The 22,942-nt window shown below is 37.1% G+C and overlaps 1 protein-coding gene across 1 annotated transcript; it reads right to left on the reverse strand.

The window, feature by feature from the left end:
- Window positions 1–3,788: 3,788 nt before the first annotated feature.
- On the reverse strand, window positions 3,789–10,569 carry lim2.1 (lens intrinsic membrane protein 2.1). Its single transcript, XM_059957319.1, has 4 exons — window positions 10,392–10,569; window positions 8,531–8,680; window positions 8,297–8,431; window positions 3,789–3,850 (listed from the first exon to the last, which is right to left on the reverse strand). Exons 1-4 carry the CDS (start codon window positions 10,564–10,566, stop codon window positions 3,789–3,791), a joined length of 522 nt encoding a protein of 173 aa, XP_059813302.1. The 5' UTR covers window positions 10,567–10,569.
- Between the last annotated feature and the right edge of the window lie 12,373 nt (window positions 10,570–22,942).

Here is a 22,942-nt window from a genome sequence, read left to right on the forward strand (position 1 = left end):
TAAATGGTCAGGAGAACAGCTCTTCAAACAAGGCTTTAAACCTAGGTCTCATTTACTTCTTAAGGTGAACATAAAATAGTACATAGTATCTAAAGTAGACTTTCTCATGAGATCACACTGCTACAGCTGGTTATGAAAATCTAGTGGCCACATCCCTTGCAATAATACTCTTAGGTCAGAATGTATGTCATTGACTGTGAAATACTATGAGACATCCTGAGAAAGGCATGTTAGGTCCAATTTGAATCCAGGCTTTTCTTCCTTTCTCTTTTCCTTTCATTTTATTTATCTCATCTTCTTGCTAGTTTATATTCATTGAGGCTTCGGAGGGGGGGGGGGTGCCATCCTTAGCCAAGCTGCCAGCAATGAAACCTGCTTACCCTCTGAGTCCATTATGAGCAGTTTTTTTTGTAATAAGTTAGGAGGAAATATTGTCAAGGATATGTCATATTCCATTAAGTTATCAGGAAATCTTCCAAATTAATTAAACAAAATACACAGGAGCATAGTTTACCATCAATATATTCATTGAACTGTTAACTAATGTTATTAGCATATAAGATAATAACGGACATATTTGAGAAAAATTAGGGCTAAATTATTAAAACACTTCGTTTTATTATCATTGCCTTAAGGTTGTTATAATTGGTGGTGGTTTGGGGACAAGCTCCCAATGGCGTGTGCCTCAAATAGCCTCTGACAACTAAGACCAGCTCCTGGCCTTCATGTGTGGCTCAGCTACTAAGCCCGACAGAACCGTTTCTACCTACAGGCGCCTTAAACCCATTCAATTTGGGCAGATGGAGCTCGTCAGCCACAGCTGGCAGCTCATCTATTAAAGGAAAACTCTGATCTCAGTCATCAGCAGCCTTGCTTCTATACCCACTCTTGGGGAAAGCTTCAGGCATAAACCCGGAGGGAAAAATCTGGAGCTGGAGTCCCTAAGGCAGTCCTACATTGAGTTGAATGGTGATCAGCAGCTCCTGTGATGCTGCTGGGACCAAACTGTATCGAGTCTCTGCCATTCCTTTGGGTTTATCAGATGCATGGAGAGAGGAGGCTTGCTACATGGACAACCACTTGCTCTCCTTATCATACTGCCCAGGATCGTGTATCTAGACAGCTAGGACCCAATATCCATGGTCAACTCTGACCATCAGAGGCCCTCACCTCACTCACAATACCAAGTATTTGAATCAATGAGATGAAGAAATGATGAAATCAATCATTGTCGATTGTGCGTGGGGGTGCCCTCCCCATTTTTTAAGATCATTTCATAACGGGGAACAATATTTGGTACTCAACAAGTAAGAAGTGGCCCTCTGCTGTAAAGGGACAAATATACTTATGTATTTTTACACAAACATTTATATACTGATATTATCTTTTAGTTATCTATTGGAAAGACTCAGAGAATGTACATCTTTTTGCTTTTAATCTTTTATCTCTTTACTTAATCTATTTATTTAGAGGTGCAGCGCAGAACAGACTCTTTCAGCTGTTTGAGCGATGCCCAACAGCCTCCCGATTTAACCCTAACCTAAACATGGGGCAATTTACAATGACCAATTAACCTACTAACCAGTATGTCTTGGGCTGTGGGAGGAAACCGGAGCACCCAGTGGATACTCATGCATTCCATGGGGAGGACGAACAGACACCTTACAGAGGACACCAGGACTGAACTCCGAACTCTGAGACTCCGAGCTGTAATATCATTGCACTAACTGCTACACTACTGTGCCTGTTTCTCTTCATTAAGAGAAAGTCAGATGCTTAGCAAGTGTGAGTTCAAACCATATCCAAAATGGTAACCACTGTAATGCAAAAGAACAAAGTCTGCAATTTTCTTCTGTGACATTTCAATTCACATTTCACTAATTTATAGAAAAAGTGGATTGGAATTTATATCTGTGCATGGAACTCTATAAATAATGGCTACAAATATCTATTTCTTAACTTAACTAATGTAAACCGACTTATTAAATAACATGAGTACAATGAAATCAGTACTGTCAAATAATGCTGGGTAAATTTGTGAAACCTCATTTCTGCCAACAATATCAATACTTGAACTTGATCTGAGTTACCTAACATAAGAAAGCTGACTCCATTGTCAAGTTCAATGTTAATGATGACAATGAAGGTAAATGAAGCTTTGTAGAATTTACACATTCTATATTAATACTGGGACAATGATAAATGTAATTATGATTATAGTATGTTATCACTTGTGGGTTTCAGCCAATAACAAAAGAATTTACAGAAGAATATCCAATAGTGAAAAATGATTTCACAATCTATAGTGAGGGTCTGATAACATTTCAGTGTTAGAACTGCAGAAAGCTATCTAAAAGTTCTCCTTGGGGAGCAGTCTAGATTAGGTTAGCCTCTGCCCCTTGATGAGTTATTTTTGTTTCCCTAATGAATATGTCTGTCAGGGTGTTGATCCGCATGTTCAATATTTGGAGGATTTCTGAAAGTATTATCAGCAGGCAGCATATAAAACTCAAGATTTTTAAGAGTTTCTTTGGAGATTTTATTTTAATCACAGTTCAGTCATTTGTTCAGCCTTTGTCAGAAACTAGTTCACACAAACACTTAGGCTTTAGAAAAGAGTGTGGTGTTAAACATAATATGCTGAGCACCAACTTCGTGATAATCATAGAAAAATATGCTTAGACGTGTACACTGTATTTAAATGAGTTGGGATTTCTATTCACTGTGAATGGTTTAGTCCAATGCAATGTGAGGAGAGAATAGCGAGAGCTTTAGTCTCCATGGGTATCAATATAATGGGAATGGATTGTAAGCAGTTGGGATCATCAAAATTCAATTAAATGTGGATAGCTGGAATTCAATGTGATGGAAAGTAGTCTGATCTGCAGAATTAGGACTGTACAATTGGAATGAAAGGACAATAGGTCTTTGAAAATTTAAATAATGCCAACTAATGAAAAATAATTCTGAGCTTAATTAGTGTGACGGGTTAAATTGTGATAAAAAATTGAAATTAAGCCCTGTATTTTTAAATAACATTGAAATAATATTCTATTTCGTGTGAGATTAAACTTATCCAAGTGTATACTCGTGAATCTTTGAGATGAAAACTGCTAAAACTCATTGAACTCTTACTAGTTTACTGATATTTTTTCAGTTTTTAAAACCACTTTCCTCACCTGATATAATTTATATGTGACTCCAGTTCTACAGAGACTGCTTACTTCTTCAGAAGTGATCTTGCCAGCCACCTACTGCATCATAGCATTTAGTCACCCCTTCAGAGCAATAAGTGAACAATATATGTTAGCTTTGACAGACTGTCACCAAACTTAAATTAAACAAAACAAACCATTAATAAATATTAATAAGTAACAATCCAGTAAAATTTTAGTTCTGCTTAATGCTAATGGATTTTCAAGGAAACTTTATTAAGTAAAATAAGTGGATGCACTAAATTCAAATTAGTTTCAGGTTTTTCTATTTCTAATATAATAAGCATGTACAAAATACTAATATTTTCCATTATTTTACTATTTTGAAGAAAAACTCATGCAACATTCTTGAAAGTTGTTGAACTTTTTTGTCCTTTTGTAACTACTCAAATGAAGTGATTAGAAATCTATAGCCAAGTCCTAAAAGTACAACTTTAATTTTGCTTAAATTTCTACCCACATTTCACTAACTTATTTAGTTAAGAGATAAAAAATGCCACTTCATAACATGTGAGTTGATGCAAAATGATGGTCCAGTATATTATTCCATCCCTTAAGGTGCAGTCTTGGGTGTTAGCGAGGATTTGAGTTTTGCGGGCTCTCATGCAAGCGATAGGCACACATGTAGAAGATACCTAAGAAAGAAATGATGTAATATATTTGTGTTTTCTATTCAACTCAGCATAACTGAAGGATCTAGTGAGGAAAGATACAACACTGAATAAAATTCAAGTAAAATTTGATATCAGAGGCCAAGTAATTATAATGTAAACCGCCAACACAGAAATCTCAAGTTCTCTGTGACCAACTGAAATCAATTAATAAGAGAAATCAAAAAATATGAAAACTACTGTAGTCATTGTAAAATACAATGAGACTGTTAGCACTATTAAGGAAGTTTATGCTGCTATAAGACTCTTAAATGGACTTCTTATTAAATGAAGGTGATCTCCTGATTTCTCAACCTATCTCATCATGGCCCTTGCACTTTATTTGTCAATCTTCTCATGCATTTTCTGTGACTGTAACACTACAGTATATTCTGCAGTCTATAAACACAAGCGATTCTGCAGATGCTGGAAATTCTGAGTAACACACACGAAATGCAAGAGGAACTCAGCAGGTGAATGGCCCAAAATGTTGACCATTCATTCCGCTCCAATAATGCTGCCTGGCCCGCTGAGTTCCTCCAGCATTTCGTGTGTGATAATCTACATTGATGTTTTTCCTTCTGTACAACACTGATGAAGCTACATATGGAGTGATCTATCTCAGAGGTTCCCAGTTTTTTATGTCACGGGCCAATGCCATTAAGCAAGGGAACCTCTGATCTATCTGGATCAAACAAAAACTTTATATTATGCCTCAGTACATGTGATGATAATAAGACAATTAACAGATCCAACTTCCATTGTGTGCAGAATGTGGCTGATATATAGGCACTGGATTGCGGCAGCATTTAAGAAAACAAGGTATCCCTACAAAGGAGATCAGATGACTGAAAAAAAAATGGTAGACCTGGACCCCCTGCATTATATGTTCTTACTAGATGTGATAATCATAGTATGAGCTGTAGCTTCCACATAGCAATATTTTTCTCAGTTTTTACATATGGTCACTCTTGCACTGCAAATGCAGATTTCCTGATTCAGAATCAGATAATACATTGTATATTAATTACTTGCGCATTTGCTGCAACAATGGGAAATATATGGCATGATTTGCATTTCCCATAAATGATTGTCCTTTATGAGATTTCAATATATGGCAGGTATTCAGATCTTTTGCGCAGTGCGGCAATAAATGGTAGCAAAAGGAGGTTTCTGGCTGGAACTGTTGATGGTGAAAGGTTGATGCGGCCAACGATTGCTGCCAGGTTTGCTGTTTGCAAGGTGTGCAGCTACCGCCGGAAAAAAAAAGCCTGGAGGAAATTACATTATCTTTTACAGCTTTCATCTGCTTAACGCAGCCGAACCAGCTCTTTAACATATCAATCAATTATTGAGAAAAAGATAGATGAATCAATGATTTGGGTTCCGTCTAACATCTTGTTACAAAGAAGAGTAAAGTGATGGATACACTGATACAATTCGCTCTTCATTGATTTTCCCAGCTCTTCATATTTCTATCATTGTTAGATTTGTGCCTTTTACTTACTACTTCCCTTTATCTCTTCTGCAGTTGAAGTGAAATTGGGTCATTGTTTGTGTTCTCAGTATCACATAAGCACGCATTCAGTAAAGCCTGTTGTTCCTCGTAGAGATTTATTACACATAACTGATACATTATCAGCAACATTTCTAAACTGAAGCCACCATTAATTTCAGCAAATGTTATCAAGCTGCATTTGATGTGATTTCAAAGTAATGGATGACCAGCCGAGATCCTCCACAAAATATCCACTGCTGTGATTAGTTATCTAAATCCTTCTCCATCCACACAACCTCCTCATTTATATATTTTTATTTCATCAACCCTGACCTCCTCAGTTTTTATAATTTGTCAGTAGATGTCTATGCTTTTGAGCTGGATAGATCCTAAGTTTTGAGATGATCTACAAATTCAAGCTCTTGATCTTCTGCATTAATATCATCTCTTGTGGCTCTCTGAAGTAGTTTGTTTAATGACATCCCCAGGAGGCACTTAAAGAAAAGTCATTGAATTAGTAATGTGTCATGAATCTGACTAGTTTAGTTATAAAGTCATGGCATGGACAGCCCCCCACGTGCCCATTCTGACCAGCAAGTACCTATCTATACTAATCCCATTTACCAGCACTTGGTCTTTAGCTTTGGCAATATTTGCCAATATTCATCCAGATGTTTCTTAAATGTTCTGACAGTATCTTCCTCTTCCACCTCTTCAGGCAGTGCACTCAGATTGCACACATGGTCTGGGTGGAAGAAGAAGAAGAAAGCTCCAGTGGAGTCTTCAGGACACCATTGTGACAGCGTTTTTTTAGCAGGCTTTCTTGTTTTTGCAAGGCCGAGTTGCTAGCTTGACGCTCAACCCAGTACAGATGGAAAGTATGCAGGGAGCCACCTGGATTCAAACTCAGGAGCCTTTGCTCCAAAGTCCAGTGCTGGTGCCACCACACCACCAGTCGGTTGATGCTCAAATTATTTCTTAGATCCCTTCTTTTTAAAAAATTTTTTATAATAGTTTTTTAGTGCATTTTCTATATCGCTACAGATAGAAAAAAAACCCCAAATCAAAATGAAGAACATTAATACAGTGCAAAAATAAACATACAATAATAATATAATACAAAAAAGATAATTGAGAAAGCACCCAAATTGAAGACATGTAAAATTAGTATCCTCCCCAAGCCCCGCAACAAAAAAAAACTCCAGACCAACCACAACACAATATAGAGAATATAAATCAGGACATTCAAACCCCCAAAACTGTAAATACACTTAAAAACAGAAGATAATAATGCCTACTACCAAAAAAAAGAGCTGAAAGCAAGGGACCGAAAAAAAAGGTCCCCAGACCTTATGGAACTTTATATCCGAATTAATAACTGAATAATGAATTTTTTCAAGGTCTAAGCAGGACATAATATCATTAAGCCATTGAGCATGCGTGGGCGGGGCAACATCTCTCCATCTAAGGAGGATTAAATGTCTAGCCAGGAGAGAAGCAAAAGATAATATTCGACACTTAGTTCAACTCAAACGTAAATCTGTCTCACCCAAAAAACCAAACAGAGCGATTAAAGAGTTAGGTTCTGAGTGGTGATTCAGAATATAAGATAAAGTTATGAAGACATCTTTCCAAAATTTCTCCAAGCAAGGACAGAACCAGTACATATGAATAAGAGAGGCCTCGCCCCTTTTGCATTTATCACAAAGAGGACTAATATTAGGGTAAAATCGAGATAATTATGAACAATCTTAAACTGTAAAAGGCAATGGCGAGCACAAAGAGAGGTTGAATAGATCCCTTCTAAAGCACTTTTCTCCTCACCTTAAATCCATGCCTTCCCAACCCAAGGTCTTATGGGCCACTTGCTTAATGGTATTGGTCCATGGCATAAAAAAGGTTAGGAGCCCCTATTTTAGACAGTTGTGCCATGGGGAAAAGTTGCTTATTATGCAGTGCATCTACTTATGGGATTATTTTACCATTCCAAGCCAGTTTAGGTGTTAGCAATATTAGCTTTCTGAAGAGCTGAACAAGCTTGGATTAACACACATACAAAGTGATGGAGCAAGTTAGCAGGTCAGGCAGCATCTATGGAAATGAATAAATAGTTGATGTTCACGCCGAGACTCATTTTCAGGATTCCTGAAGAAAGGTCTTGGGCTGAAATGTCGACTATTTATTCATTTCCAGCCTGACATGCTGAGTTCCTCCAGCATTTTGTGTGTGCTGCTCTGGATTTCTAGAATCTGTAGAGTCTCTTGTGTTTATGCTTGGATTGAGTATATATATTTTTGCAACACTTTCTGTTGGTGATTTTCAGAGTTGGAAGACAAGGATTGTCCCATCCCTCTTCTCATCTATTTCCACACTATTGACACTGCCTTATACTCACAATCCTTCACTGACATGGGAAAAGAGATATCCCAAAAATAGCAGAATAGAAAAGCTAAAGTAGTCATAATATTTCTTTAGGCTTATTTTGAAATGGAACCATTTGCCTGTGTATAATTGTCTCATCATTGACTCGTACCAAAATGAGCCATCCACCTTAGGAAGGGCGCACATCAATCTTGATTGAGCTAATTTATCTCTGTTAGTTCAGCATAATTGATCTCAGCCCCTATGTACTTTGGAAGGGAAGATCATCCCGTTCCAAATCCTAATTACTCTCCACTGATGTGTGTGTATGTGTTTGTCTGCATTGATGTGAAGATGATTAGATGTGATTGTGACAGGCCTCCCTGGTGAAATGATTTGCCAGCAGTCACCATTGCAATCTATGCAAAAAAAGCCATGCTACTTCAGTGTCAACAAACAACTATACCTCTCTATATTCGTGTGAAATTTGCATTTGTTAATTAATCAAAATGTCCATTTTTAGTGAGAATTAGTACAAAGGGAGTCACTTCTCATATAACACGATATTTTACCTGCAAAGAACGTGAGCACCACAGCCACCCATCCAATGATATACGACCAGGAAAAGCGCCAATTGCCGTAACGCTTACCATAATAGTTTACTGTGACTCCTGTATAAATAGCCATGGCTAGCAACACAAATAAAGCTGCAAAATAAAAAGGGCATAACTGTGGTAATAAAAGTTGAGACTTTTCAGAACAAAATTGTCAGCAGTGTAATGGGTCAAAACCATTTCAATACTTACATGAAATAAAGTACAAGATGCCTGCAGCAAAAGTTCTATCAAATTTGGTGAAGGAAGAATATTGTAGGAATGCCATGAAGCCAATAATGATTCCAATGAAGCATGCCAGTAAGGAGAGGATCATGAATACTCTGGTGGCGTCCCAGTAGGCTAGAATATTAAGATAAAACAAATTATCATTATATGTCAGCAAAAAGGCAATGTAATTTCTACTTTAACTAATGAGGGAAGACAATAAAGAGCAAACAAGAAATAAAGCATCAAATAAATTCAGTTGTCTTCTCTTCCCTCATGAAAATGTTATGTGAGATCATGACCTTTGTCGTACTGAGTGGAAAAGTTATCACGTGGATACCTTTGTGTGGCTCTCGCAGGATAGACAGCAAAAACAAGGCATTCCCGCTAATGCCAATGGTTCAATTTGTTGCATTTATGTTGATGGAAATTTAAGAGTCCTTGACTGCAGCAAGCACCATTGCAGAGAAAGCAACTGCCTAATCTAGGCTGTAAGCATAGCACAGTGAAAATTTACAAGTGATTTATTTATCAAGAATGCTATTAATGTGAGCTATACAAAGTTAGTAATTCATTAATAATAAGCAAAATATAGTAACAAAGCTAAATTGCTTATTTGCTGAACAGATGTTTGCTGGATAACCAATTAATATAACATGTCCTTTGGTGTTCTTCGGTTATTAAAACTAGTACAATGAACATTGGAGTTTTTTTTCATTTTATCATATTTCCTTTCTGACATAGAAGGAGGCCACTTAGCCCATTGAATCTACACCAGTACTTTCTTGTATCCCAAGCTCCTACTATAACCCATCCTCTGACACTTGCCCATTAACCCTTGATTCTTTTTGCCACCCATTTACTCCAGGAATAATTTGGATTAGCAAATTAGTCCACAAGTCAGCATGCCTTTGGGATGTGGGAGAAACCTGTGCACCTGGGGAAAGTCACAGAGAGAATGTTCAAATTCCATACAGATGGCATCCAAGGGAAGTTATTTCATTCCATGGCAATAATACATGCTTGAACGCTGAAGTAATTTCTCCAGAAATATGCTTTTTTATTAAGATAATTGTTGAATGTTTGAATTCAAAGTGCAGACTGTTAATTAGCAAACACTGCTCAGAGATTGCAAATAAAATGCCCTTAGAATGATTAATAAAAATGCAAGAAATGTAGCAAGTGTTGAGTAAGTCAATATTATCCAAACATAAAGAGCAAACACACTCAAAATATTACCTGAAATACTCTGGACATAATTTCACTTTATTTCAATATATTTTTTAATTATTTTCATGCAAAAACAATCATTTGCAGATTGAATTAAAGTATTTGTTTTGCCAATCAGTGTCCTAATGTATTAGCTCATGAGATGGATCTGCTTTGAAATTCTGGTTTCTCCTGTTCCACATTTTGCTTCTGTGCTCTTCAGATTCCCCTCCCGCTCTTTCCTTTCCTTCCATCTCTTCATGCTTGCCTTCAACTATGAAGTTTTTGATGTGACTTTTAGCCCTCTGTATAGAGGGCAGTCTCTGTGAGGTAGTGCCATGTCTAATACAGTTGTGCATTCTAGACTTTTTTGTTGCTCATGCATCCATCTCTCTATATGTTTGTGCTTTCTCCATCTTCTTAATGGTACCTCTTATTTGAAGGCTATTTTTCAAACAATTTTTGAAAATATAATTTGAATATCAGCTGTGATTAGTTCACTTTGGAGACCTCAGGAACTGAATCAAGCAATGATTTTGTCTTCCGTCTTAACATCTGACCTTTAGCAAATCACTTTTAGTACATACAGTATTTCCCTGGTTGTTATGAACTGTATCATTGGCTTCATTCTCCTTACCAACACTGTCCGTGTGCAGGTAGCATTTCCCTGGCACACAATATCTCCACAGGCCTTGGTGCATAAAACTGCCAGAATGGCGATACTGCATCCAGTAATCTGTTGCCGTGGAAACAACAAGTAGGATGTTGCCTACACCAGCACAGAATAAACCTCCTCCCATAAAACTATACATCTTGTTGGCAATACGATCTGTAGAAGGAAACACATCAAAATGTTCAAATTATTATTCACTTTCAATATTTTAAGCTCCTAAACCAATCAATAAATCAAATATCCATTTGTTAATTAGGTCTCAGTGCAATGATGTATTAAAAATTCCAGATCATAGGGAAAACAATTTTCATTTTCTCTTTTATTGATTGTTGGAGTGTCAAAGATCAACTGTACCAGGAGGTATGTTTTCTGTGACTTTCAAAGTACATACAGTTGTAGAGTAATACAGCACAGAAACGGGACCTTTTCGCCAAATGGTCCATGCCACTTAAGATTCCCATCTATGTTAGTCCCATTTGCCTGCACTTGGTCCCTATCCCTTTAATGATTTTCTATTCATATACCTGTCAAATTACCTTTTATATGTTGTTAATATACTTGCTTTCTCTGGAAGCTTATTCCACAATCTGACCACCCTTCAGTTGTAAAAGTTGTACTTCAAGTTCCTATTCAGTTTTCCCCTTCTCACCTTAAACCCTCTAGTTCTTAATTCCCCAAATCTGAGGATAGAAAGGGTGCTCTCACCCAGCCTACATCCACATGATTTTACACACCTCTATAAGATCAATCCTTATTTGCCTGTGCTCCAGTGAAAAATGTTCCAACCTGCTCAAACTCTCTCCCTCGAGTCCCACCAACACCTCCATAAATCGCCTCTGGACTTTTCCCAGCTTAATGTTAACTTTCCTGTAGTAGGGTGACCAAATCTGAACAAAATATTCCAAATTGGTCTTAAAATTCCTGTGGCCATTCCCTATCACAAACATGGCAGAAACCTTGCACTGAGAAAGCTAGGAAATTGCTTTGCAATCATGGACCCATCATATCCATAGCTGTACTTGGATAATCTCTTACTGAACATAGGAGTATCCCCATGTTCCTTTGGCAGAGTGGTAGCCCAAATAGTTTGAAGAAATTCACCATATCATTTCTTCTACTCAAATGCTTTACCTTAAAATTCTTTGTTAAATCTTCTGAAATTTCAATTGAAGCATCTTTGGGGAATAAAGGGAATAAAAGTTATTGTTATGAGAGTAATATCTTAATATAATTAAGGGCATACACAAAATTTCAAAGGACCTTCTCAATAGAAATTGAATAGAATTCTAGAGAGTTCAAATTGTTATGATCATATATACTTGTTCTTTGGTAAATTGATTCAATTAATTTTGCTTTCATTGATCTTATCAGGAGAATGGGGCTGATAGGGATAATTAATCATGCATGATGGAATGGCGGAGCAGACTCAATGGGCCAGATGATCTAATTCTGCTCCTATGTTCTTTATCTTATGGTCTTATATTTACCCAGAGCTCTCTCATTTCTTTTCCCCTGCGACATTTATCCCATTTTTTGTCTCTATTTTCACCATCCATTCGGGTAGGGCATTCCAGATCATAACAGTTTTGTCTGTAAAATAAAGCACCATCGTGCCCCTTCTGGCTCATTTGAAAATCAACACAGTTGATTTACATTGTTACTAACCTTAACCAGCAGAAACACTTATCTGTCGTTCATCAAAATTGTTCCAGTGTTTGAACTCTCTAATGAGCTTCCTCTGAGCTGTTCTTTCGAGAAAACAACATATCGTCTCCATCGTTTTGGTCCCTCATCACTGCTCATTTCCAGTAACTTCCTTGCACACACTCCCTTTGGCCTTTGTGTACACAAATGCTATAAAGTATTTGTCTATTTATACTCCTTATCCTCATAATTACCAACTGGTGGTGTCATGGCATTAGCACTGGACTCCGGCCAGGTCCCAAACTGGTCCCGCGCAGTATCTTGCCACAAAAACCCTATAGATCAACTACACTATCCATAGGGTCGCCATGACTTGACAGCACTCAACAACAACAATAACCCTCACAATATACAAATTGCTCGAGGAACTCAGCAGGTCAGGCAGCATCTATGGAGTGAAGAAACAGTCAACTTTTCAGGCTGAAACCCTTTATGATTTGCCTTCTATCCTCATCTTGGTTTCCTACCATATCATGAATCTTAAAATTGGTCTAGACTTCCTTTCCTGCTCTATTTTAATGCTTTACTTATCCACGAGCTCTAGTTTTGAATTCTTTTTCTTACCATCTCATAGAAAGAATTTCCATTTCCTCTCCAAATATCTACACTATAGTCCTGTACTGTTCAATTACTATGTTGTCTAGCCATTTTCATTTCCATCCATCTGGCTACATCTCCTTACATCTTCTTCCAGCTTCTCTCACAAATGATTACATCAAATCCTTTCTTTGACTGTCCTAGATATCCTCAGATGCTCTGCCATGTCCAACCTGAGTTAATATGGACAATACATATATTTTCCCATTATAATGAAATTTTGTTTTGTCCAGTAGACAATAGAATGACACGAGTACATCAATAATATTTTAAATATAAAAATAACATGTATTCTTGAGTATATCTTATGGGATGCACTTAAGAAAACATACTATTTTTATGATTTAAATGTTAAAGACATAACAAATTCAAATCTCAATTTCTGATTCACCTGATGTAGTAAAGATCCCATCAATAAAATAAAAGCTGTATCAGCCCTTGCCCTTCCCTTGGACAACATCGGTGGCATGGAGAGGGAGACTTGCTGCCTGGGCAACATCCAGTCTTCCATACAACCCTGCCCAGGCCTGCACCCTGGAGAAGACTTTCCAGGCGCAGATCCATGGTCTCGCGAGACTAACGGATGCCATACGTAACAACATTTTGTCTTTGTCTTAATACGTTAACTGAGTTGCAAAGCAAGTAAGTGTCCCTTTAGTGCATTTTAAGTAACTTTTTCATTATCATTTCATGTGAAATATTGCAGAACAATTTCCCCTGAATGTTATGTGTGAATGCGATTCTCTATACGGTTTAAAAGTTTGCCACCAAGTGCACTCAAGATCCATTTTTTCTTCTAAATTGTTTCATTGTCATAAAATAGTGAATTTAACAGGCATAGTTCAAATAATATTTTGCTCCTCAAAGACAGGTTACCATCAATAAACCAGTGTATTTAGGATAATGGGGAAGACATACTCCACAGGAAAATTTAAAGTAAACATATTAATTTGAGAAAGATAGAACAAAACTTCTGTCAGACATAAATACTGCTATAAAAGTCATGTTATTCTAACAGTATAAAATAATAAGTTAACCATGGATCAAGTTGATTGAACTCTTTCTGAAAATGAAGTAACATAAACTCACTCCCTTACATTCCTCATTGCTCAATGTACTGTGTTCTTTTGCTAAAATACTAGAGCAGCTATGTTTTTGAATGTAATTGTTTCAACTACAGGACAATTAATGACCTAAGTTTTTTAGTTAAGTTTTAAAGGCCAGACATTGGAACAAATAAATCATCATTAAGCAGATTTTGCAAACTGAGGATTAGTTTGCAACCAGGGTGCCAAGAGCTCCCTTTTCTTTCTTTCTTTTTCAATCTTTTTATTGATTTTCATATATACACAAAAAAAAATAACATAGTAATAAGTAAATTATGAATACAATAGACTTGAAATCACATTGATAAGATAACAATATCCTACTAAACATCAACAGAAGAAAATACCTTAATCAATCAAGTCCACATGATTATATGAAAAAAAACCAAAAATAACCATTAAAAAAGAAAAAAAAATATTAAAAATATGTGAAAAAAAATATATATTAAAAAAAAATAAAACACTAAACTAAACTAACATGGGCAATAATAACAGTTTACAAGTATATGATAGTGTCAAAGAACTCCGGAACTCCATACCTGAACATGAATAAGCAGAAAGAAAGTCTGGAAAAGGCCAAATTAATTCATATGAAAATGTCGAATAAACGGTCTCCAAGTTTCTTCAAATTTAATTGATGAGTCAAAAATAGTGCTTCTAATTTTTTCCAAACTCAGATAAGAAATAGTTTGAGAAAGCCATTGAAATGTGGTAGGAGGATTTACTTCTTTCCAATTTTGTAATATAGATCTTCTGGCCATTAATGTTACAAAAGCAATCATTCGTCTGATTGAAGGGGAAAACTGATTACCATCTTCATTTGGTATGCCAAAAATTGCAGTAATAAAATGAGGTTGTAAATCTATATTCCAAATTGAGGAAATAGTAGTAAATATGTCCTTCCAATAATTATGTAAAGTGGGACATGACCAAAACATATGGGTCAAGGGTGCCAAGAGCTCCCTGCATGAATATATAGTATATAACACCTTTTTACAATGCATGTTGATCGGGACAGATTCCGGAGAGAATCTGATGTAAATGAAAGAAACTTGCAGTGAATATGTCCTACCCCTGTGCAGATTTGAGTTTGCAGAATCAGAATTATATTTATTATCACTGATATTTGATGCATGTTGGTTCTCGATATGATTAACTTAAACATGGCTCTCTTTAAAGTTAAATGATACATCTAAGTATAAAACATTTCCATTTGAATGAATTTCTGAGTACAGGAAACATTATAAAGTGAAATTCCAAATTTATATTTAGAAACAATGTGTTGATTTCAATGGAAACTCTCCTACCTGTAGTTCTGCACTAGTGTTGATCCAGCCTCTGGTACAGTTCTGCAGTCCCGTAGCCAGATATCACAAGCCCAGAGGAGGCAGAGTTAATCCTCAGCAGAACTATGTCAGTAGAGTTCGAAAAATAATCATAGAGAAGTGCATCACGTGAAACAATTGTGCTCACTACAATAAGCGGCATCAAACAGACGATTAGCTAGAGTCAAGTTTGTAAAGGCAGGAATTTGCTGAGTATACACTGACATTGACTGAGTCACATGCAGTATGGAAGAAGATGATGGGTGCAGTTTTTCCATTCAAACTTGATCATTGTCCAATGCAGATAAAATTAATATATACTTTGGAAATAATGCTTGTGATCCCCTTTTATAATATTATAATCGCAATCAGAATGAAAATCTGGTTTAATATCACTTGCATATGTCATGAAATTTGTTGTTTTGCAGCAGAGTTCAGTGCAATACATAATAAAAACTGTGTATTACAATAAGCTATATATACTGTATAATTAAATTAAATAAGTAATGCGAAAAGAGAGGGAAAAGTAGTTAGGTAGTGTTCAGGGGTTCATTGTCTGTTCAGCAATCTGATGGTAGAGGGCAGGAAGCTGTTACTAAAAAGCTGAGTGTGTGTCTTCACGCTCCTGTACCCCCCCCCCCCCCCACCCGATGGTAGCAATGAGAAGAGGGGTCTTCGGTGATGGCGGTCCTTGATGATGGATACTGACTTTTTGAGGCAGCGCCTTTTGAAGATGTCCTCGACACTGGGGAGGCTAGTGCCGATGATGGAGCTGGCTGAGTTTGTAACTTTCTGCAGCTTTTTCTGATCCAGTGCAGGGGCCCACCCACACCAGTTGGTGACACAACCAGTTAGATTGCATTCCACAGTGCATCTGCAGAAAGTTGTGAGTGTCTTTGGTGACATACAAACTCTCCTCAAATTCCTAATGAAATATAGCCACTGTCAGGCCTTCTTTGTAAATGTATTCATATGTTGTACCCAAGATAGATCCTCAGAGATTTTGGTACTCAGGAACCTGAGACTGCTCACCCTTTCCACTGCTGACGCCTCAATGAGGACTGGTGTGTGTTCCCTCAACTTCCCCTTCCTGAAGTCCACAATCTATTCCTTGGTCTTACTGATGTTGAGTGCAAGGTTGTTGTTGCGACACCACTCAACCAGCTGATCTACCTCACTCCTGCACACCTCCTCGACACCATATGAATTTCTACCAGCAATAGTTGTGTCTTCGGCAAATTTACAGATGGCATTTGAGCTATGCCTAGCCACACAGTCATGGGTGTAGAGAGAGTAGAGCAGAGGACTAAGCACACATCTTTGAGGTGCACTGGTGTTGATAGTCAGCATGGAGGAGATGTCATTTCCGATCTGCACTGACTGTGGTTTCCCAAAGAGGAAGTCAAGGATCCATTTGGAGAGGGAGGTACAGAGGCCCAGGTTTTGGAGCTTTTTGATTAGTACTAAGGATATGATAACATTGAATGCTGAGCTGTAATCAATAAACAGAAGCCTGACATAGGTATTACTACTGTCCAGGTGGTCCAAGGCCAGGTGGAGAGCCAGTCAGATTGCATCCACTGTAGACCTATTACTGCTTGGGCAATAGTTGATTCTGGCCATGACCAACCTCTCAAAGCACTTCATCACAGTAGATGTGAGTGCCATTAGATGAAAATTATTGAGGCAGCTAACCCTGCTCTTCTTGGATTGGCGTCCTTTTGAAGCAGATGGAAACCTCTGACTACAGCAGTGAGAAATTGAAGATGTCCTTGAATACTCCTGCCAGTTGGTTGGCACAGGTTTTCAGTGGCCTACTAGGTACACTATCAGGGCCTGACACCTAGTAAGGGTTCACACTCTTGAAAGATATTCTAACGTTGGCCTCCAAAACAGAGATCATAGGATCACTAGATACTGCAGGGATTTGCACTGGTGTAGTTTTATTCTCCCTTTCAATGCGTGCATAAGAGCTGTTGAGCTCATCTGGGATTGAAGCATCACAGCCAAACATGATGTTAGGTTTCACCTTGTAGGAAGTAATGGCCTGCAAATGCTGACAGAGCTGACGTGCATCCGATTCTATCTCTAACTTCAATCCAAATTATATTTACTCTCTTAAAATAACCTTCCATAGGTTGCACCTGGGCTTCTTCTATAGTTCTGGCACTGAAGGCAAATATGGAAATATTATGTTTTATTATTAAAAATAGAATTTTAAAATATTAACTGTGCCACCTTTCAGAAGTGTCATTTAGAACCTGATCCAACACCAGTATATTATATCTTTAATCTGTTTCAAGATCAATATGGGAAGAAATGACAATATTGAGGAGAATGGGGGTGAGATGGAAAATAAATCAGCCATGGTGGAGTAGACTCAATTTGCCAAACGTCTTAATCCTGCTCCTACGTTCTTAGGGTCTTATGTAAATGTGCTCACACACAGCCATAGATGATACAGTAGAAAATATAGGAACGTGATTAACAATTAATCACCTAACTAAGTAAATAGGACCTATTGTTATAATGTTATTTATAGAATCAAAGTGATTGGCGAACATCATTTTAACTGCCAGCTGATTGGCTTGATAAGAGTAAAATAGCATACTTTGGCTATTGGAAGCCTGTTCATTGGAGGCCAATGCTTTGGCATTTCATTATCCACAATTTTAGTTGTAATTATCTTGTAACATGTCATTTTGTTGCATTAGCACCCTAGGCATACCCTAATCAATTAGCAGTTACATTTAAACATGCAATTTGTATTTAATTTATTCATTTGATAACATAAGTAAGCAAGTAGGAAAATAGATACTAAATTTAATTTAGGGATTAAATTTAATTCAAAAATTGCATATTTGTATGAAACTAGTTTGTAAATGTTTTGGAAGGGCAATCAATCTGTGTTTATTCAAGGGGAAAAATTACTTGAAGGGTAAATGAAAAAGCCATAAAGAATATATATTAATTCTGTAAATAAGCAGCAAATTGGACAAATCACGTGCAGCTTGGCATGTTTTGATAGCACCATCAGTAATTGGGTACAGATGTCCTTGTTCCTTATTTCAGTAAAGACACAAATGGGCACTAATTGTCAGCTGAATAGACATGGAGATGAGGCAGGGACAAGAGTGCCTGCATATATTAGAATTTGAACAATAAAACTACTTGCTAAATGCAGTTGATTCCTACTGAGGCTGCAGTTCCATTGAAATGAGCCAGTATTACTAACTAGAAAATATCAATTACGGTTACACAAAGACAAAAAAGGTTTTGCAAACACCATATAAAACAGAAACAGATAATCTGTGCAGCATTATGCAAAGCAGATAAACTTGCATTCTGCAAATGAATCACATACATGGAATTAGAGAACAGGAATATTTCTTTAATTGTGAGAGACCTATTTTAAACATCAACTTGTGATTCAGGTGCTGAGTATACGACAAACTAACTCTCATTGGCATTGCACTCTTTATGAGAAACTGCCCAACTTCAGAGCTTACACTCATTAAGTAGGTTTTAAATTTGATCTAGAAGCGTAGTTATGTATATGGTTGAAGGTATGAGCCTGATTCTCTTTAAGACTCAATTTATCAACACTTTAAAAATAGTGCATGACAAATTGTACAACAAACTGAGAATGATGTAGTTATGTGGGGAATTATAAATGATGAAATTGGGTATCATAACATATATCATAACATTGAAAAATTCTCAATTCCTTGTATAAAAATGAAGAATGTAGTCATATGCATATGATACGTAAAAAGCTTTATATATGTTGTACAGCAAAAATAGAATGTAGATATTCAATACTGTAACCACAAAATAATACAAAATTAATTCTGTTAATATTATATGAAATTTCAAACTACGTTGGATTAATTCTCATTTTTGCATAAACTTAGAGGTAGCAACTGTGGAGAGGAGTGGAGCAAGCATTTCTTTGATTATTTGCTTGTTCTACATAATTCTTAAACCATTGTTAATATGTTCATTTCCCCTAAGCTCAACATTAGCAATGTTCATAACTTAATGAAGTGAAACATAACACTGGATGGTGCTGTACTATGTTCACTCCTCTGATATGTATTTGTAAGGCCAGTAAACATCGAGAAATCAAGAGCAATTCTGTGTTCAAAATGTGGCTCACTCATTAAAGTGACAAGAACAAAAATGACCATGCTATAGTCATTTTAAAACAATGATAATGTCTGAAGTGATTTAGTATAGACCTTGCTGCTTATGTGGCATAGAATGAATAGGGTTGTATCAACAGAAACATGAGAAGGATAGATGCTATGGAAATGCTTTCAGCTGTTGGAGTGAGAACATATTACATTGAACATTTCTGGCATGGTGTTAGGTCATAAGCCATCAATCTCACTACAGATTTGAAGAGAGAATCTATTTGTGATTTGAAAGTTATATCAAATTATCTCATTTTCATTTGACTATAATGTTTAAGAAGCTGTGTGTTCCATTTTGTTTTAATATATTCCAAAATGTTTTGGTAGGTTTCTTGTGATAAAATGACTATTTGACCTTGTTATTTCACCGCTCTGCTGATTGCTTTACTGTATTTTCCATTATTTCTCATCCTCATATTTATTGTCTTTGAATCTTAGCAGCATATTGAGCATTATTATAGTTAGAGAAACATGACTATGGAAAGAACTTATTCATCCAACTTTCCTGACGCCAAATAGTACATTTATCTCTTTCCATTTCTATCCCTACCTAAGCATCATATTACACTTCTGTAAGGATTTTAGTTTAACAAATGGTCAGTCATAATGACATGTTTCCATGCATCTGTGATTTTTTTTTGCAGAATATTTCAGAGTTTATCAATGTGATACTATACAACATTTAGTGCATTATTCTTCTGTTGTATGAATCAAACACTAAGGTATAAAGTTAAATGGTAAAAACTACATTGCATAGTCACAGATCATTTTAAATGTAAGAGATGTAGGCTGCGCAAACCAGATTTGCCCTTGATAAGGAGGTGGTGAGCTACCTTTAAACCGCTGCAGTTTTTGATGTGAGAGAAAACCTACAATGCTCTCAGTGAAGGAATTCCTGGATTTTGACCCACCATGGTAAAGGAACAGTGATCTATTGACAAAATGGTGAGTGGCATGGAGGGCAACTTCCTGGAGGTGCTGTTCCTCATGCTTTGGTTGCTCTTGTCCTTCTAGCTGATAGAGGTTGTGGATGTGGGGCATCCTGTTGGTTTGGAAGGTGCATTGTCACAATTGCGGACACTGCCATGGAGGCTGGTCACCCTTGTAGGCAGGCAGTTGAAAGAAATTGACAATCATGCATGTGAGAATGCATATGTTCTAGCCAATTTGTGTTTCTTTGTAATTATATTTAACTCCCTTCCTTTTGTTTCAGTCTTGTTAAGTCTTGACTGAAGCATAGCGATGGCAATGCTCCTTGTTTACCTTAGTCTGTGAAAGAAAATTAGTGATTTAGTTAGACACTGTTAAAGGAGCAGTATTAATTTAGTCACAAACAAGAGAAAATCTGCAGATGCTGGAAATCCGAGCAATACACACAAAATACTGGAGGAACTCAGCAGACCAGGCAGCATCTATGGAAAAAAAGTACAGAATTTAGTTCTCAGATACTGCTTTTGAGCTGCAGGTTGGTATTAGCTTATAGTCAGTGGCCATGTTGGCCAAATGTTCATTATTTCACTTTGTTCAGTTTTTATGAAAGCTGAGTGAACTGTTCAATCTGTTCCTCTGCACTTGGGCCTTCACTGAATTCATGTCAATCATGGTTTCTGCAGTGCATCCTACAGATGGTACAAACTGCTGCTAATGTGGTTTGGTAGTGAAGTGAGTGAATGGTCGAGGTTGGAATGCCCCCCTAGTGCTCTGTTTGTTGTTAAGCTTATTGAGTGTTGCTAAAGCTGCAGATAGAGAGTACTGCATCAGATTTGAGCCTTGTCAATGGTGAACAGGCTTTGGAGAGTGAGGAAGTAAGTTACTCACTGGAGGATTCCAAGTTTCTGACCTGCTCTTGTAGCCACATTGTGTATATAGTTACATAATATTCTTGGTCAATGTAACTCCAGGGCTATTGGAGAGAGAAGCTAACAGATTCTATCACCTGATTTTTAATGCAGTGACTCCTGTGGAACTGTCCTTCTGTGGACATCAGATGAGAACAAGTTTGAGTTGTAAAATTCCCTATGAACAGGAAAACCATGGACTTTAAGGTTTAGAAGTTGAATTAAGTCACACCTATTTTTCAGACATCAGTGCTCTAGGTAAGAATCATTGTTTGAAAGTGGGTCTTTCAGTTCCCCACCATTTGCAATTAATGATGTATATTATACCTATTCTGGACTTAAAACAAATTAAAATTTTACATTTTGAATATCCTGGCATCATCCTTACTGAATTGTATGCATAACCGACACACATACATACCTGAAGAAAAGTTTTATTGTCTGATGTATACATCTGTTTCATCCTTTTATTTAATACAAGTAGTTTACACTCACACAATCCACACTATTCTCATTTGAGATCCAAATTGGATAGTTTGTTTCTTCTTTTCACCTGCACAGTCATTTGATCAAAGCCATTTTGGAAGGATTTGTAAATGCCACCTTCTGGGAATTGCAGTCCTCCCAGAGTCAAAGTTCAAAGTAAATCTATTATCAAATACATATATGTCACCAGCTACAACACTGACATTAATTTTCTTGGGGGCATACTCAATCAATCCATAATAGAATAATAACCTTAATAGAATCATTGAAAGATGGCACCATCTTGGGCATTCAAAAAAAAAAAAAAAAAAAAACAAATTGCAAATACAAACAGAAATAAAATGATAATAATAAATAAGTAAGCAATAAATGTTGAGAATAGGAGATGAAAAGTCCAGTAATGGGGCAAGTGAAGTTGAGTGAAGTTATTCCCACTGGATCAAGAGCCTGATGGTTGAGGGATAATAACTGTTCCTGAATCTGGTGGTGAGTCCTGAGGTTCCTGTATCCTCTCCCTGAAGAGAACATGACCTGGGTGGTGGGGTTCCTTGAAGATGGGCGCTGCTTTCCTGAGACAACGCTTCATGTAAATGTGCTCAATAGTGGGGAGGGCTTTACCAGTGATGGACTGGGCTGTATCCACTACTTTTTATAGGATTTTCCATTCAAGGGCATTGGTGTTTCTGTGATGCAGACTGTCAATATACTCTCCACCACACATTTATAGAAGTTGTCAAAGTATTAGATGCCATGCCAAATCTTCACGAAACTCTTAAGGAAGTAAGGGTGCTGCTGGGCTTTTTTTGTAATTGCACTTACATACTGGGCCCCGGATAGGTCTTCCAAAATGATAACACTGAGTATTTAAAGTTGCTGACCCTCTCCACCTCTAATCCTCTGATGTAGACTGACTCATGGACCTCTGGTTTCCTCCTCCTGAAGTCAATAATAATCTCCTTGGTCTTGTTGACATTGAGTTGTTGTTGTGGCACCACTCAGCCAGATTTTCAATCTGCCTCCTATATGCTGATTCATCACCACCTCTATTTCAGCCAACAACAATGGTATCATCAGCAAACTTGAATATGGCATTGGAGCTGTGCTTAGCCACACAGTCATAAATGTAAAATGAGTAGAGCAGGGAGCTAAGCACACAGCCTTGTGGTGCACCTGTGTGATGGAGATCATGGAGGAGATGTTGTTGCCAATTTGAACTGACTGGGGTCTGCAAGTAAGGAAATTGAGGATGCAATTGCACACGGA

Source organism: Hypanus sabinus, chromosome X2 (assembly GCF_030144855.1).
Source record: "Hypanus sabinus isolate sHypSab1 chromosome X2, sHypSab1.hap1, whole genome shotgun sequence".
NCBI classification, from domain to species: Eukaryota; Metazoa; Chordata; class Chondrichthyes; order Myliobatiformes; family Dasyatidae; genus Hypanus; species Hypanus sabinus.